At 41.3% G+C, this 17,123-nt stretch overlaps 2 protein-coding genes across 9 annotated transcripts in view; both read right to left on the bottom strand.

The window, feature by feature from the left end:
• The window catches only part of LOC112258301 (actin filament-associated protein 1-like 1), a 35,711-nt gene extending 21,143 nt beyond the window's left edge, over window positions 1-14,568 (bottom strand). For 3 of the 4 annotated variants that reach the window (XM_024432581.2, XM_024432583.2, XM_042327085.1), the window contains exon 1: window positions 14,394-14,567. In XM_024432581.2, the coding sequence (XP_024288349.1) occupies window positions 14,394-14,496 (103 nt within the window). In that variant the 5' untranslated portion in view covers window positions 14,497-14,567. Of the gene's footprint in view, window positions 1-14,393 lie in introns of all 4 variants that reach the window. The other variant, XM_024432582.2, reaches the window with a different exon arrangement.
• A 75-nt stretch (window positions 14,569-14,643) lies between these two features.
• LOC112258302 (actin-binding LIM protein 3-like) overlaps window positions 14,644-17,123 on the bottom strand; it is a 135,002-nt gene continuing 132,522 nt past the window's right edge. For all 5 annotated transcript variants that reach the window (XM_042327086.1, XM_042327087.1, XM_042327088.1 and 2 more), the window contains one exon: window positions 14,644-16,978. In XM_042327086.1, coding sequence (XP_042183020.1) covers window positions 16,865-16,978 — 114 coding nt within the window. In that variant the 3' untranslated portion in view covers window positions 14,644-16,864. The remainder of the gene's footprint in view (window positions 16,979-17,123) is intronic.

Below are 17,123 nucleotides of genomic sequence, written 5' to 3'. Positions count from 1 at the left end.
GGCAGGAGAAGCTGGGTCCTATGCTGCTGAATAACACTGGGCATCGCACAGATCAACTCCGCAGCAGATCTCGTATGTATGATTGTGCAGATCCACACGTTTGAAGTCAAGCGGCGAATTGTTTACCTTGCTGCGGAATGTGGGGGTCTGACCTATGCAGGGAAGAGGATCAGCATCTACCCAGACCTATGTGCCAAATTGCTAAACAGAGGGAGACCTACAACGAGGTGAGATCCCGGCTACGCATGCTAAGACTGAGATGCAGGTATGCTGTCCAATATTGTGGATAGCATACCTGCATAATGAGCCAGTCATGAGGTTCCATCTGTCGGCTTGTCCCCTTGTGTGTTGGGCTTGACGTGCTCATTGAAGAAGTCTTGAGAATCCTTGGCTGTGGGAAAACATGTGTTGTGTTCTGGAAGGTCAAGATGAGTTTTGTCAAGTGGTGGATGAAGCCGCATCTCAGTCCTAGCCTATGGCTATGGTGCTGCCCTCAGCATAAGGCAGTGAGGAGGACCCCCCCCTCTTGTACAAGGAACAATATTACTATTATCGCTGAGCATTGAACTTGTTACAATTATATTGCCTAAGGTCCAGGACATTTACACAGTGATGACACCATGCCAATTAATGAACAATCGACAAAATATGGATCCTACAGCTATCCTATTTTTAACTGGTTAGGCATTAGGCTTGCATTTAAAAAATATATATGTATATATTTCACCTTTATTTAACCAGGTAGGCTAGTTGAGAACAAGTTCTCATTTGCAACTGCGACCTGGCCAAGATAAAGCGTAGCAGTTCGACACATACACATACAAACACAGAGTTACACATGGAATAAACAAACATACAATCAATATTACAATAGAAAAAAAGGAAAACAAAAGGTCTATATACAGAGAGTGCAAATGAGGTAGTGTAAGGGAGTTAAGCCAATAAATTGGCCATGGTGGCAAAGTAATTGCAATATAGAAATTAAACACTGACGTGTAGACGTGCAGAAGATGAATGTGCAAGTAGAGATAATGGGGTGCAAAGGAGCAAGATAAATAAATAAATACAGTATGGGGATGAGGTAGTTGGATGAGCTGTTTACAGATGGGCTATGTACAGGTGCAGTGATCTGTGAGCTGCTCTGACAGCTGGTGCTTAAAGCTAGTGAGGGAGATATGAGTCTCCAGCTTCAGTGATTTATGCAGTTCGTTCCAGTCATTGGCAGCAGAGAACTGGAAGGAAAGGCGGCCAAAGGATAAATTGGCTTTGGGGGTGACCAGTGAGATTTACCTGCTGGAACACATGCTACGGGTGGGTGCTGCTATGGTGACCAGTGAGCTGAGATAAGGCGGGGCTTGACCTAGCAGAGACTTGTAGATAACCTGAATCCAGTGGGTTTGGCGGCGAGAGTGAAGCGAGGGCCAGCCGACGAGAGCATACAGGTCGCAGTGGTGGGTAGTATATGGGGCTTTGGTGACAAAACGGATGGCACTGTGATAGACCGCATCCAATTTGTTGAGTAGAGTGTTGGAGGCTATTTTATAAATTACATCGCCGAAGTCGAGGATCGGTAGGATGGTCAGTTTTATGAGGGTATGTTTGGCAGCATGAGTGAAGGATGCTTTGTTGCGAAATAGGAAGCCGATTCTAGATTTCATTTTGGATTGGAGATGCATAATGTGAGTCTGGAAGGACAGTTTACAGTCTAACCAGACACCTAGATATTTGTAGTTATCCACATATTCTAAGTTAGAGAGGTTTTCGCCTGCCAAATCAGTCCTCGACAACTACTGTGATTATTATTATTTGACCATGCTGGTCATTTATGAACATTTGAACATCTTGGCCATGTTCTGTTATAATACAAGGGTCAAAACCAGGAGGACGAGAAAAGAGAGACTGGGGGAAAGCAGGAGCTGATACAAAAAATGCTGGCTGACTTGATAAACAAAACAAACTGGCAACAGACAAACAGAGAACACCGGTATAAATACACAGGGAATAATGGGGAAGATTGGCAACACCTGGAGGGGGGTGGAGAAAATCACAAAGACAGGTGAAACAGATCAGGGTGTGACAATAACAGCAATTACAGTTGCCCGGGGCAGCTCTAGCAGGGCAGAAATTTGACGAATAGACTCGCTGGAAAGGTGGCAACCTATGACGGTGCCACGTTGAAAGTCACTGAGCCTTCAGTAAGACAATTCTACTGCCAATGTTTGTCTATGGAGATGGCATATTTGTGCGCTCAATTTTATACACCTGGCAGCAATGGGAGTGGCTGAAATAGCCAAATGCACTAATTTGAAAAAGTGTCCACAAACTTTTGTGTATATATATATATATATATATATATACTTTTGGAAGATTATAGCCTGTCTGATTTTACCGCTCACACAAAAAAAGAAAGGGCGACAAGGCAATATTAGAAACTAGAACAAAAAAAACAACACAAACATACACACACACACACTGTAGCTGATATGTGCAGAGGCGTTGGGAGGCAGCTGTGTGCGGTCCAGAGGCATCCATCCGCATTATGGGTACATGGATATTAAATCAAACAACAATGCAGTTCAAGAAATAGAGTCAATAAAATATTTACTAAATAAATCTAATCAATCAAAAAGTAACACAATACATTTCCATAACAATAACGAGGCTATATACAGGCGGTACCGAGTCAATGTGCAGGGGTAGTCCGGGTGGATTAATTGTTCAGCAGTTTTATGGCTTGGGGGTAGAAGCTGTTAAGGAGCCTTTTGGTCTTAGACTTGGCGCTCCGGTACCGCTTGCTGTTCGGGAGCAGAGAGAACAGTCTATGACTAGGGTGGCTGGAGTCTCTGACAATTTTTTGGGCCTTCCTCTGACACGGCCTAGCATATAGGTCCTGGATGTCAGGAAGCTTGGTCTCAGTGATGTACTGGGTCGTAGGCACTACCCTATGTAGTGCCTTACTGTCAGATGCCGAGCAGTTGCCATTCCAGGCGGTGATGCAATCAGTCAGGATGCTCTCGATGGTGAAGCTGTAGAACTTTTTGAGGATCTGGGGACCCATGCCAAATCTTTTCAGTCTCCCGAGGGGGGAAATGTGTTGTCATGCCCTCTTCACAACTGTCTTGGTGTGTTTGGACCATGATAGTTTGTTGGTGATGTGGACACCAAGGAACTTGAAACTCTCAACCCGCTCCACTTCAGTCCCGTCGATGTTAATGAGGGCCTGTTCGGCTCTCCTTTTTCTATAGTCCACGATAAGCACCTTATGTCCTGCAGCTGAGATTTCCCGTCTAGGCTGATGAAGCAGCTTCTATCAACCCTTTTGCTTCCTATTCCTATACGCTCGTCCCTGCTACATCCAAAACGCACTTCATCATCGCCTTCATCCCATCACCTTCTTTTACCTTTGCATCGCACATAAGATCAGCTGATTCTATCTCTGTCTGTAAGTCTTAATGATATCACATTGCTGTATGTCTCCTATCTCGCTGTCCAGTAATGTGCTCTCCAGACCAAAGCTTAGGGAGATATATCTGCACACAACGATGGTCTCCAGTCTAGGAGAAGAGCGAGCTATGTGAGAGAGCTGAGAGGAAAGAGAGCTATGTGTTCTGGTTTGACCTGCCCTGTCCTCCCTACAGTACACAACCAAGGACAGGACAGACTCCCTCTGAAGATGCACATCAGCTGTTGCGGGAAAGAGGCTTGCTGTTCATCACACTCAGTGAGGACTGCGGAGGGATCCACAGAGAGGGCCTTTGTGCAACCAGAGCCCGGTCACATGGAGGCCACATGGCCTTGGTGGGAGGGAGGATGTAATTCAATGTTGACAACAACAACAAGTTGGATTGGGTCAATCACAGATCTCAGACAGACAACAGGCCACAGCACTCAGAGGGAGGGGAAGAACAGGACAGCATTGTAGGATGACATTGGCAACATGTGTCATTACATAGTAATGACACCAGGGCAGTCCTCAGAAGATTAAAAGGTAATGAGAACAGAAGTGAAGCATTATAAGACACGTTCAGGAGATAAGAGATATTTCCTGAGAACATCCAACTCCCAGAGGTGGTCTATGCTCCATCACAACAACTGGTCAGTGTGACTGACTTTGAGTCTTCAGGAAGTCTCCTTAAAAAATGTTTACTTTGGCCGCATCCTCATTGTCAAGACGCCACCACCACATCGCAAGAATAACATACCATAGCATCAACAATTTTTTTATAGTCTCACTTGTTTTTTTGAATGTCTCTATTTAGACTCAGGATGCTGCTCTCCATTATTTCAACACAAAACAGTTTAGTGCAAATCAACAGGAAGTTTGTGACAATGCTCCGCAGAGGAACCCCCCCCCATTCCTCACAAAACCCTTTTTTAGACCATACTGCCGAAGAATGGAAGAGATACAAGAGTGTGTGTGTGTGTGTGTGTGAGTGGATAGACTCCTCAGCTAAAGACCCAGTCATGAGACCTACAATCATGCAGTCACGGGAGTTATATTTGTGCATTTGCAGAACAACAGCCCCAACAGCTCCACTGAGATGGAGGAATATTGTGAAGTCTAGAATATGCTGCACACACACACACATTACACAGTATAACCGACATACTTGAGAAGTGAACAGTGAGGGTGGTTGTGTAATGGGCTTACTAGAGCGCTTTGTGAGATTTGAGGAGGGAATTCAAATCATTCATAAAATGTCTCCAAGCTTAGGGATGTGCGTGCTTGAACAGCTCTCTCTATGTCTCTTATCGTTATTCTACGACCTGCTTGGCTATCCGTGACACTCTCAGAGGTCAAAGGAGGGACAGGTCATGAAAATTAGGTCTCAGTTCAGCAAACTCCCATCTATGACCATGATAAAAAAAAACAGCACAGTCAGAGTATCTCAGCCTCCCCTGCTAGGGGCCTTGACCTTTGGGTCAACAGATACAGAGCGCCCCTTCATGCATTGGGGGCATGAGCCAAAGTGTGGCGGGCCACTCTCGGACGAAGACCACTTTGGCTCTTACATCTCTATTCATATCTCCATAATAGCATATGATTTCACCCTGCCTCTATGTGAGAGAGAGCTGTTGGTCAGGCTGGTCTCAGCAGGCATTCCAGTGTGTGAGACAGACAGTGTTAGGCTGTCAGGCCTTATGAGCAGCAGAAGACTGGGGGCTTTGTCTCTGTGGCCCAGGGTATTTATAGGAGTGTGCCATGTGCACAGCTGTGAGAGGGGTCTTAATTCCAGACCCACTCGATGAATCCTCGACGATAGCCCCCAAAATACTGTACCTCAAAATATGTACAACTCTATCAGAATTGGCCTACCATGTGCAGTGGCTTTTGGTGTATATTATATAAGTAAGGACCCAGTTTTTCCAAGTCGGGTAACGTGTTCAGGAGAAGAAGAACAAAAAAAACCAGGGCCCCAGTTACACAGACTGTCATGGTAAGATTCAGAAGGAAATACCTTTTCATGCCCCACAGAATTCTATATGGTAACATTCTGCAGTAGATCACACTCTGTATACATTCCTAAATCAACAAGCACTATAATGTTTATCCAAAGCCCTCATCCTGTGAGACATCCCTTGTCCACTTTTACATTCAAGTTGAATTCGAGTCCACTCCAACTTTGATGTGTTTTTACATACATATGTATTGATGTGTCCCAAGTGAGTGTGAACTTCTCTCAGCGCTCAGTGCATAGGTGGAGACCTTTGAGTTAAGCTTCTATTATTTGGACAAGGAGAACATGAATCACATATTTATTCTAATGGGACTTATGGTGCACTCTAAAAAAGACCTAACCGATACATTTGGATTTGAAAGGACAGCAGGTGCAGGCACTTAACTGAAAAATGTAAAGATCTGAATTTAAGGTACCGTTTGTCCCTTGTATGATCTAAATTGATATTGTTCTATGAAGTTACCATCTATCTTTTCACATGAGCAAATCTTTCTAAAAACACAAAACGGACACAATTCAATGGATATCAGTCATCATAGAGGTAGGATTATGTGGGCTATTAGAATATGTTGAAGTCTAGCTGTATTGGGTGGAGATGACTGAACTGCTCACTTTTGTGTCTGCAGGTATACAGACGAGGAGGCATACAAATGTATGTCAATTGGTGTTGGTATATTATGAAGATCACATTTACCATCCTCCTCCCTTACCTCTTCATTGAATATCCCATAGGCTTCTTTCTACATTGTGGACAAGGTATGTGTCTGAAAACCATTATCAAAACAGTTTTTTTCATTCACATTCACCACAAAAACCAAGGTATGAATTCTGTTGTGTGCATGTTTTGTTAATCACACACCCTCCCTACACCTCTGATGAATATAACAGGAAACCTGTTCGATCACAACGCACTGCAAAATCATTCTGGCTATGGATACAGAGAACATCAACACATTTAACATCAACATACCAGAGGATATACCCATTGGACATGGGTCTCTGCTGGGAGTTTACCTCATATTTGGATTTTTTTTCATAAGAAACACTGACATCTAAAATGTTGTGTTTATTGTTGTTATTGTCATGCATATTATTATTATTATTATTACTATTATTATTAATAGTAATGATAATAATAATAATAAATAATAATGATAATAATAATAGGGGGGGTAGTTAAGAAAAAAATAGCCCCAAAAGGTTCTTCAAAAAGATCTTCGAGGATCCATTAAAAGGGTTCTTCGAAGAACTTATAGGGTTCCCCCACAGTTTCAATTTTAAGGACCCCTAATGGATACTCCAGGAACCTTTTATTTGATCGTTTTGTTATGAATGTTAATGACTGGGCCTCTCAAAAGGTCTTCCAAAGAGGAACAATAAGCCTTTGAGCTCAGAGCAGGTTCAAATCAAATCAAAAACAATATCATTGGTACAAATATTTTACAGATGTTATCACAGGTGCAGCGAAATGCTTATGTTTCTAGCTCCAACAGTGTGGTAACAACTAACAATACACACATCTCAAAACATTCAAAGAAAGGAATTAAGAAATATCAGAACGAGCAATGTCAGAGTCAGGAATATAAATATCTATGTATTTAGGTGGTGTGTATGGACAGTATGGACAGTATATGAATAGAAAAGGTGAGTACAGCAGTAGTTATATAGCATGGTGTGTATAGACAGTATGGACAGTATATGAATAGAAAAGGTGAGTACAGCAGTAGTTATATAGCATGGTGTGTATAAACAGTATGGACAGTATATGAATAGAAAAGGTGAGTACAGCAGTAGTTATATAGCATGGTGTGTATAGACAGTATGGACAGTATATGAATAGAAAAGGTGAGTACAGCAGTAGTTATATAGCATGGTGTGTATAGACAGTATGGACAGTATATGAATAGAAAAGGTGAGTACAGCAGTAGTTATATAGCATGGTGTGTATAGACAGTATGGACAGTATATGAATAGAAAAGGTGAGTACAGCAGTAGTTATATAGCATGGTGTGTATAGACAGTATGGACAGTATATGAATAGAAAAGGTGAGTACAGCAGTAGTTATATAGCATGGTGTGTATGGACAGTATGGACAGTAATGAATAGAATAGAAAATTCTGACTAGAACCAAAAAATTTGATCATATTACTCCAGTGCTAGCCTCTCTACACTGGTTTCCTGTCAAAGCAAGGGCTGATTTCAAGGTTTTACTGCTAACCTACAAAGCATTACATGGGCTTGCTCCTACCTATCTCTCTGATTTGGTCCTGCCGTACATACCTACATGTACGCTACGGTCACAAGACGCAGGCCTCCTAATTGTCCCTAGAATTTCTAAGCAAACAGCTGGAGGCAGGGCTTTCTCCTATAGAGCTCCATTTTTATGGAACGGTCTGCCTACCCATGTCAGAGACGCAAACTCGGTCTCAACCTTTAAGTCCTTACTGAAGACTTATCTCTTCAGTGGGTCATATGATTGAGTGTAGTCTGGCCCAGGAGTGGGAAGGTGAACGGAAAGGCTCTGGAGCAACGAACCGCCCTTGCTGTCTCTGCCTGGCCGGTTCCCCTCTTCCCACTGGGATTCTCTGCCTCTAACCCTATTACAGGGGCTGAGTCACTGGCTTACTGGGGCTCTCTCTTGCCGTCCCTGGGAGGGGTGCGTCACCTGAGTGGGTTGATTCACTGATGTGGTCATCCTGTCTGGGATGGCGCCCCCTTTGGGTTGTGCCATGGCGGAGTTCTTTGTGGGCTATACTCAGCCTTGTCTCAGGATGGTAAGTCGGTGGTTGAAGATATCCCTCTAGTGGTGTGGGGGCTGTGCTTTGGCAAAGTGGGTGGGGTTATATCCTTCCTGTTTGGCCCTGTCTGGGGTGTCCTCGGATGGGACCACAGTGTCTCCTGACCCCTCCTGTCTCAGCCTCCAGTATTTATGCTGCAATAGTTAATGTGTCGGGGGCTAGGGTCAGTTTGTTATATCTGGAGTACCTCTCCTGTCCTATTCGGTGTCCTGTGTGAATCTAAGTGTGCGTTCTCTAATTCTCTCTCTCTCTCTCTCTCTCTCTCTCTCTCTCTCTCTCTCTCTCTCTCTCTCTCTCTCTCTCTCTCTCTCGGAGGACCTGAGCCCTAGGACGATGCCCCAGGACTACCTGACATGATGACTCCTTGCTGTCCCCAGTCCACCTGGCCGTGCTGCTGCTCCAGTTTCAACTGTTCTGCCTTATTATTATATGACCATGCTGGTCATTTATGAACATTTGAACATCTTGGCCATGTTCTGTTATAATCTCCACCCGGCACAGCCAGAAGAGGACTGGCCACCCCACATAGCCTGGTTCCTCTCTAGGTTTCTTCCTAGGTTTTGGCCTTTCTAGGGAGTTTTTCCTAGCCACCGTGCTTCTACACCTGCATTGCTTGCTGTTTGGGGTTTTAGGCTGGGTTTCTGTACAGCACTTTGAGATATCAGCTGATGTACGAAGGGCTATATAAATAAATTTGATTTGATTTGAAAAGGTGAGTACAGCAGTAGTTATATAGCATGGTGTGTATAGACAGTATGGACAGTATATGAATAGAAAAGGTGAGTACAGCAGTAGTTATATAACATGGTGTGTATGGACAGTATGGACAGTATATGAATAGAAAAGGTGAGTACAGCAGTAGTTATATAGCATGGTGTGTATAGACAGTATGGACAGTATATGAATAGAAAAGGTGAGTACAGCAGTAGTTATATAGCATGGTGTGTATAAACAGTATGGACAGTATATGAATAGAAAAGGTGAGTACAGCAGTAGTTATATAGCATGGTGTGTATAGACAGTATGGACAGTATATGAATAGAAAAGGTGAGTACAGCAGTAGTTATATAGCATGGTGTGTATAGACAGTATGGACAGTATATGGATAGAAAAGGTGAGTACAGCAGTAGTGACAGTACCTTCAAAAGGTATCCACACCCCTTGACTTTTTCCACATTTTGTTGTGTTACAGCCTGAATTTTAAACGGGTTCAATTGAGATAATGTCAAAGTGGAATTATTTTTTAGAAATGTTTACAAATTAATTTAAAAAAAAAGGCTATATTAGTTCAGGAGTAAACATGTGCTTAACAAGTAACATAATGTTGCATGGACTCACTCTGTGTGCAACAATAGTGTTTAACATGATTTGTGAATGACTACCTCATCTCTGTACCCCACACATACAATTATCTGTAAGATCCCTCAGTCGCGCAGTGAATTTCCAACTCAGATTCAACCACAAAGACCAGGGATGTTTTCCAATGCCTCACAAAGAAGGGCACCTATTGCAGATATTGAATATCCCTTTGAGCATGGTGAAGTTAATAATTACACTTTGGATAGTGTATCAATACAACCAGTCACTACAAAGATAAAGGCGTCCTTCCTAACTCAGTTGCCGGAGAGGAAGGAAAACGCTCAGGGATTTCACCATGAGGCCCACGGTGACTTTAAAACAGTCAGAGTTTTAATGGCTGTGATAAGAGAAAAGTGAGGATTGATCAACAACATTGTAGTTACATCACAATACTAACCTAAATGACAGTGAAAAGAAGGAAGCCTGTACAGAATAAAATATTTGAAAACGTGCATCCTGCTTGCAATAAGGCACTAAAGTAAAACTGCAAAAAAAAAAAAAAAAATTCACTTTATGTCCTGAATACAAAGCATTATGTTTGGGGAAAATCCAACACAACACTGAGTACCGCTCTTCATATTTTCAAGCTTGGTGGTGGCTGCATCACGTTATGGTTGTCATCAGAAAGGACTTGGGAGTTTTTTATACAAATAAATACAAATAAACAGAACAGAGCTAAGCACAGGCAAAATCCTAGAAGAAAACCTGGTTCAGTCTGCTTTCCAACAGACACTGGGAGACAAATTCACCTTTCAGCAAGACAAAAACATAAAACACAAGGCCAAGTCTACACTGGAGTTGGTTACCAAGACAACATTGAATGTTCCTAGTGTCCTAGTTACAGTTTTGACTTAAATTTACTTGAAAATCTATGGCAAGACTTGAAAATGGCTGTCTAGCAATGACCAGCAACCAACTTGACAGAGCTTCAATAATTTCAAAAAGAATAATGGCCATATATTGTACAATCCAGGTGTCACTCCCTGACCTGAGAGAGCCTTTTTATGTCTCTATTTTGGTTTGGTCAGGGTGTGATTTGGGTGATTGGGTGATTCTGTGTTTTGTTTTCTATGTTTCTTTATTTCTATGTTTTGGCCGGGTAATGGTTCTCAATCAGGGACAGCTGTCTATCGTTGTCTCTGATTGGGAATCATACTAGCCCTTTTCCCCCTCCTTCAGTAGTTATCAGTAGTTATCTTTGTTAGTGGCGCTATAGCCCTGTAAGCGTCACGGTTGTGGCGTTGTTTTGTTGGGGGACATTTGAAATAAAAAGGAAAATGTACGCTCACAAAGCTGCACTTTGGTCCACTTCTTTCGACGGCCGTGACACCAGGTTTGCAAAGCTCTTAGAGACTTACCCAGGAAGACTCACAGCTGTAATCACTGCCAAAGGTGATTCTAATACGTATTGACTCAGGGGTGTGAAAACTTATGTAAATGAGATATTTCTGGATTTCAAAAAAAAAAATCTAAACATGTTTTCACTTTGTCATTATGGGATATTGTGTGTAGATGGCTAAACAAATATATATTTAATCCATTTTGAATTCAGGCTGTAAGACAACAAACTGTGGAATAATTTAGGTATGAGGTATTTCTAGAATACAGTATACCAAACATTAGCAACACTGTAAAACTGGCAGCGTACATGTGCCCGGCCCGCCACAGGAGTAACTAGATTGCGGTAGGACAAGGACATCCTGACCGGCCAAACCCTCCCCTAACCAATTGTGCACCGCCTCATGGGTCTCCCGGTCGCAGCCAGCTGCGACACGGCCAGGGATCGAACCCGGGTCTGTAGTGACGCCTCAAGCACTGCGATGCAATGCCTTAGTCCGCTGCACCACTCAGGTCATTTCGGATACACTTGTACAGTATGTGTTAGTGGGGCACATATCTTTCTTGTGTTATTATATAAAACAACGGTTGTTGTGTATGGCTACATTTCAGATATGTTTGAACCTTTGTTTTATTAGGGCTCTAGTTAAATTTTAAATGTCCCTTCGGGCATGTCATCCTGGACCGGGCCTGAATGCTCGTAACGTTGTCATTTTCGCTGACCATTCAACTTTAGCGTCGACCAAAACGTCGATGCCCTCTATCGTTAGGGAGGTGTCATTGAAAGATGTAGGATCGTAATCTGAGCCAGTTTTCTACTGAAGAAAAATAATCCTGCATCAACAGGAAATGTGAATTATTATGTAGATTATAATGAATGGCCATTTTTTGCAAATCAAGTCTGACATTTTACAGTAGAAATTACAAACTTTAGAAGCCTTTTTGAACCTAAAATAGGGTACAAATTTGCATTTCCTGCTGTGCAGGAACATTCCTGCAACAACAGGATGATCAAATGAAGATATGGCATCTGTATTCCCTGTGAATCTGGTGAGGTTTTCTTTCCCTTTTCAGAGAAATTTGTCATTCAAGTTGCTTGCCTTATTTCCTGTTAAACCATGTTAAAGTACCAGGTTTTGCCCTTTTTTAAAGTTTGCTGGTCTCTTGTGTTTATTATTATTTATAAACAAATCACATTTTTTTTTTTTGCATTTTGGGTAGACAACCGATAATGAAAATGAATTGTGTGGTCATCTTCACAAATCAAGCCAGTCCTCCATGAAAGCAATTAAATGTGTACTTCTCTTCGCAACCTAATGCTTCCACCCAACTCTCCTTGAACAATTGCATCTCTCTGAGAGGGCTATCCCTATGGTGCAATGCTCATATGAAGACTTTTCCTACAACCCCAAAACTTTGATGGCGAAATGGGCTAGTGACCAAAATATTGTGAAAACCCTAATAAAATAATACAATTATAAACCATTCCATGGCAGTCATACATTTTTCAATAAAAATATGAGAAAACATCTCTTTATGTAGTGTGATTAGTGACATTTACCATTAAACCCAACTTTAACTTTAAAATAACGGTAAAAAAATATAAAAATATTACCATTGGAAAATACTACAGTGTATGTTTGAGTCTTTTACCATAGAAGACCATTAGAGAACATAACATTGAAACCATTAGAACTGCTGTAGCCTAATGGTTTGCTTCTTCACCAGGAATGGTCTAAATAATCCAGACCTTTTTAAAGGGAATAAACCACACACACACACACACACAAAACCGAATTGCTTTCATGGAGGACATCACGAGACTCACAGGGAATACATTATATAGTATGAAAAAGCAATACTCCAAGCCACAGCTCCATACTAATTGTCAGACATAGAGAACTGAAACTATATACTAGTTGTTGGGGTGGGATTTGGCGAGGGTGTGGGTGTGGGGGGACTGTTGGTGGCTTTTTTTCTTCATTTAATTGGATTCCTCATGTCTTATTCAATGATATGAAGTTTGGTCCAAATCGGATGTTTGGTACTATATTTATTGAATATTATATGAATCCTATAAGTTAAAATTGCCAATTTGGGTGCAATCAATTAGCTTAATTTCTCAGAGATCAAATTACATTTGAACAAAATAATGTTTTAAACAATTTCAGCACAATCTGAGACGTGGATGTCGAAATCCTCTTTCTTGTGCTATTTGAGGTGGAACGACCCTGTGGGAACAGAATGTGGGCCAAGACTAAAGGCTCAAACACAAATGTGCAAAGACAGTACAGAGAATGTACTGTAGCTAGAACATACCATTGCAAAACACATTAGATATGCAACATGTACTGTAGGTCACTGAGCAATGTGTGTCTTTGTGCTATGGCTGCCTATTTTGTGAATGAGTAATTACGAGGGAGAGAAATTAAAATAATTTCCATTCAGCTGTTTATGTAAACACACACACACAGGCATGCTCACACACACACAGGCATGCTCGCACTCATGCACTCTCTCAAACACACACACACACACACACACACACACACACACACACACACACACACACACACACACACACACACACACACACACACACACACAGTGGCTAGAAACAAACAGCATGCATGGTGATGAGTGTTCTTTCCTGGTGTTTGTTGGGGCACAAGACGGACTGACTTCCTGGATGCAGAGTTTTCACTCCAGTCATAAATAGTGATCCCAGCGGCCTGGCCTTCAACTAGCAGAGCACAGAGGACAGGAGGTAGTGAGAGGAAGGGAAAGACTAGGAAACACTGATAAAGGTCAAGGTCCATGACAATGATGCAGAGTAGGGGGAGAGGTGGACAGGATTTATTATAACACAGAAGAAAAAAACCCACAACTGTTTTCTACTAACTAGTCTCACCTTTTTCTATTCAAATTTGGATCAAGAAGTAATACCTTTGTATCTACATGGAGATAATAATGTTGTATTACTATGTGTAGGCTATTTGAAACTTTAATTGATTTTATTTTCTAGTCATTCAAAAAATTATTATAGTCCTCTGATAAAAAGAAATGAACATTTAGGAAATAAATAATTCATTTCTCCCTCCACCACAAAATACAGTGTATTGCTATGCGCAGAGAAGATGCAGAGGCAAGCCAACACAGCGCGCTTCCACATCACATACTCCAGCTCAGCTTCCCACAGGGACTGTTAGCATTAGATTGCATCACCCCGCTGAAACTAGATGAATGAATCCGTGTTAAACTCACACAGCATCTATGCACCGACTTTACATTACTGCGATATGACATAGCATAAATCAGACTAATCTATCACGTCAGTAACAGAGATATAGGGATAGAGATATGTCCAAACTTTCCTTCACTAGTTACCAATCGCTATTCATTGCATGCCATTATGGTACAAATAGGACCGTTACTTACAGTTATCGCTACTGGTATCCATGTGTGCTTTCCAAGCCGGTTTTTCTTTGACATTAATTGATTTGGGCCAAGTTTGCGCTGAATTACACGACGTATCCCCCATGCGTGTCGTAAAGTGACACAGAAACGCGAATTCACCTCAACTGCTCGCGCTCACAGGGACCTAAGCGAATGTGAAGCGAATCCTATTGGCTGCTGTGCTACTACACATGATGACATCACCTTTGCACAATCAACACAGACATTTATCCACATGTAAACTGCATTTATTTAAATACGATATATACATCATTTATTGGGCAGTAGGTCTGACAGGGAAATAAATAATAAGCAGATTGCTTTGTACAGTTACAAAACGAAAACGTCAATGTAAAAGTCGCCCAAAGCTTTTATAGTTAATGTCGATGAGATTGTAAATTATGAGTACTGTTTGTACATTATTGACAGTATTGTTAGTATTGTAAATGTCTATGATATCTTGTGACACACACACACACACACACACACACACACACACACACACACACACACACACACACACACATAAACAAATAAACAAATCAATAAAACAAACAGCCATTACAAAGATGGCAGTAAGAGTAGTTATACTAGATGACTGCTAGTCAGTATGACTAATATTACAGTCTGATAAAGGCAGTGCTCCGTACACTAACAATCAGAAGCATTATTTCCTTTGACACAACCTCATAACAGACTATTCAAATCAAATTGAAAAGAAAAGAGACAGTTTTGCATGTATATACTAAGAAAGAAAACAATAGGGACAGAAATAAAAGTGGAAACAACAGCAAAACAAAATGGACAGAAATAAAATGGGGAAACAACAGGATAACAAAAGGGACAAAAATAAAAAGGTAAACAACGGGAAAAGAAACAGGACAGAATGAAAATGGACAGTTTTGCATGTATATAATGTACCAACAATATTGGATAATCTATTGGATAACTATGAGTCACCTCTTCAAAAACCAACAGGGGAATTCTTAGTTCTACTGTATGTACACTATAGTGTAAGCTTTAGCACAGCAACCCTGGTTATCATTTGGGACCGGCGTCAACAAAGACCAATCAGGACAATTCCATCAAATCAATTCCACTCCAACATCTACAAAATTCCCTCACCCCGATTCCTTCCTTCCTCACATTGTATTGTTAAGGGAAGATTCCGTTCAACCCCTTTGAGTTGTAATCTAATTCAGATCCATACCTCACCTGTTATCCAGACCTCTGGTCACCAATCCCTTCAATCCACTTTCTAAATATGTATTTAGAAGCAGTTCAGATTCCATGTTATTAATTTCTATCTCTATTCATTTTCTCCATCTCTATGTGTTGAGATAGAATCAGGTCATGTCTCCCCATGACAAGTCACTCACAGGTCAGCTGTTATCCTAAATACAATCCCAGCTCTAAATTACAATCCAATATCCATTTATAACATGATATTCCATTACTGTAAATGACATGTCCTTTGGTTCAATTGAAATTGAGAGTACTAAATAATCCAGAACTCCAATACGTACATTACATTGTTCAGATCCCTTTCATCAATTTAGTATAGCAAATCAATGAATGTTCAGTCGCAAGAGCCTGGTCTCATACTCACACGGGAACCATTTCTGGAAACATGCATTCAGTCTGTTTATGCAGTTTACAAAAATAATGAAAATCATAATTTCTTAATATAATAATATTACTTTGGCTTTTCAGTAAACATACAATATAATCCACTCATTTAATTAAACTGTAGGCTACCACAATATATCAATCTAGCCTTTCGCTCCGAGGTGAACCCTCGCTCTATTAAAGAAATAAAGTTTTAGTCTCACTGTTAAAAAACAAACAAAAAAATGTTGTGTATGAAACAATATATTTCGAGTAAAGAAATCAAAGACAAGGCTAAACTGGTAACACGTTCTGTTTGGACAGTTTGCTGGTGTTCTCTTTCCTGCTTGGCCATAAGGCAATGTCTCAGAACTTCCCAAACCTGCAACCTAGAAGAGGCTTCAAAGATGCTATAACCTCATGACACGACAGCCATAAACTATAGTTAAAACTCCTAATAACAAAACTGAAAATACTGAAAGCTTAGGCAGAAATAGCATGGTCTAGAACTCTCTGCAGATGTAGGTTTCCACGGACAGACATTGCTTGGGAGGAGTAGTAGTATGTTAGTCCTCTTTCGCCAGAGATATATTATTGATGTATAAACTCAGACTGGATGGGTTTCCATGACCCAGAGCATGTGATGGAACCATAGGACCGGAGAATTAAAATGCATTATATGTCTATGGCTAGAACCATGCTGGTTCTAGTTCGGGTTCTGCTGTGTCTCTGGCCAGTGTGGCGGACTATCCAGACTAGTTGTTAATGGCTCTCAGTGAGGACTTGGGCGTCTCTAACGTTAAGCCCAGCAGGTTGCTACACTGAGCTTCTACACGCCAGTCCTTTCAGAACAACCTGACTTGTTTCTTCAGCTCGTTTCTCTTCCACAGTGCCAGCCGGTCAAAGTCAGCCATAGTCATCCTAAACACCCGGTAGAACTCCTCAGGAGACAGGTGGCGCTGGCAGAGAGAGATTAAACACATACGTTAGTGTTTGTCGGAGTGACATAGTCAGAACCATCTCAGAAATAGAATTACAATCGACTTTCTACGTAAAGTGAGAGGTTTGCATTACTTGCATGTTTACAAACCTGAGAGAAACTCA

This window comes from Oncorhynchus tshawytscha, linkage group LG09 (genome assembly GCF_018296145.1).
Source record: "Oncorhynchus tshawytscha isolate Ot180627B linkage group LG09, Otsh_v2.0, whole genome shotgun sequence".
In the NCBI taxonomy this organism is placed as follows: Eukaryota; Metazoa; Chordata; class Actinopteri; order Salmoniformes; family Salmonidae; genus Oncorhynchus; species Oncorhynchus tshawytscha.
This window is presented reverse-complemented; position numbering and strand designations above follow the sequence as displayed.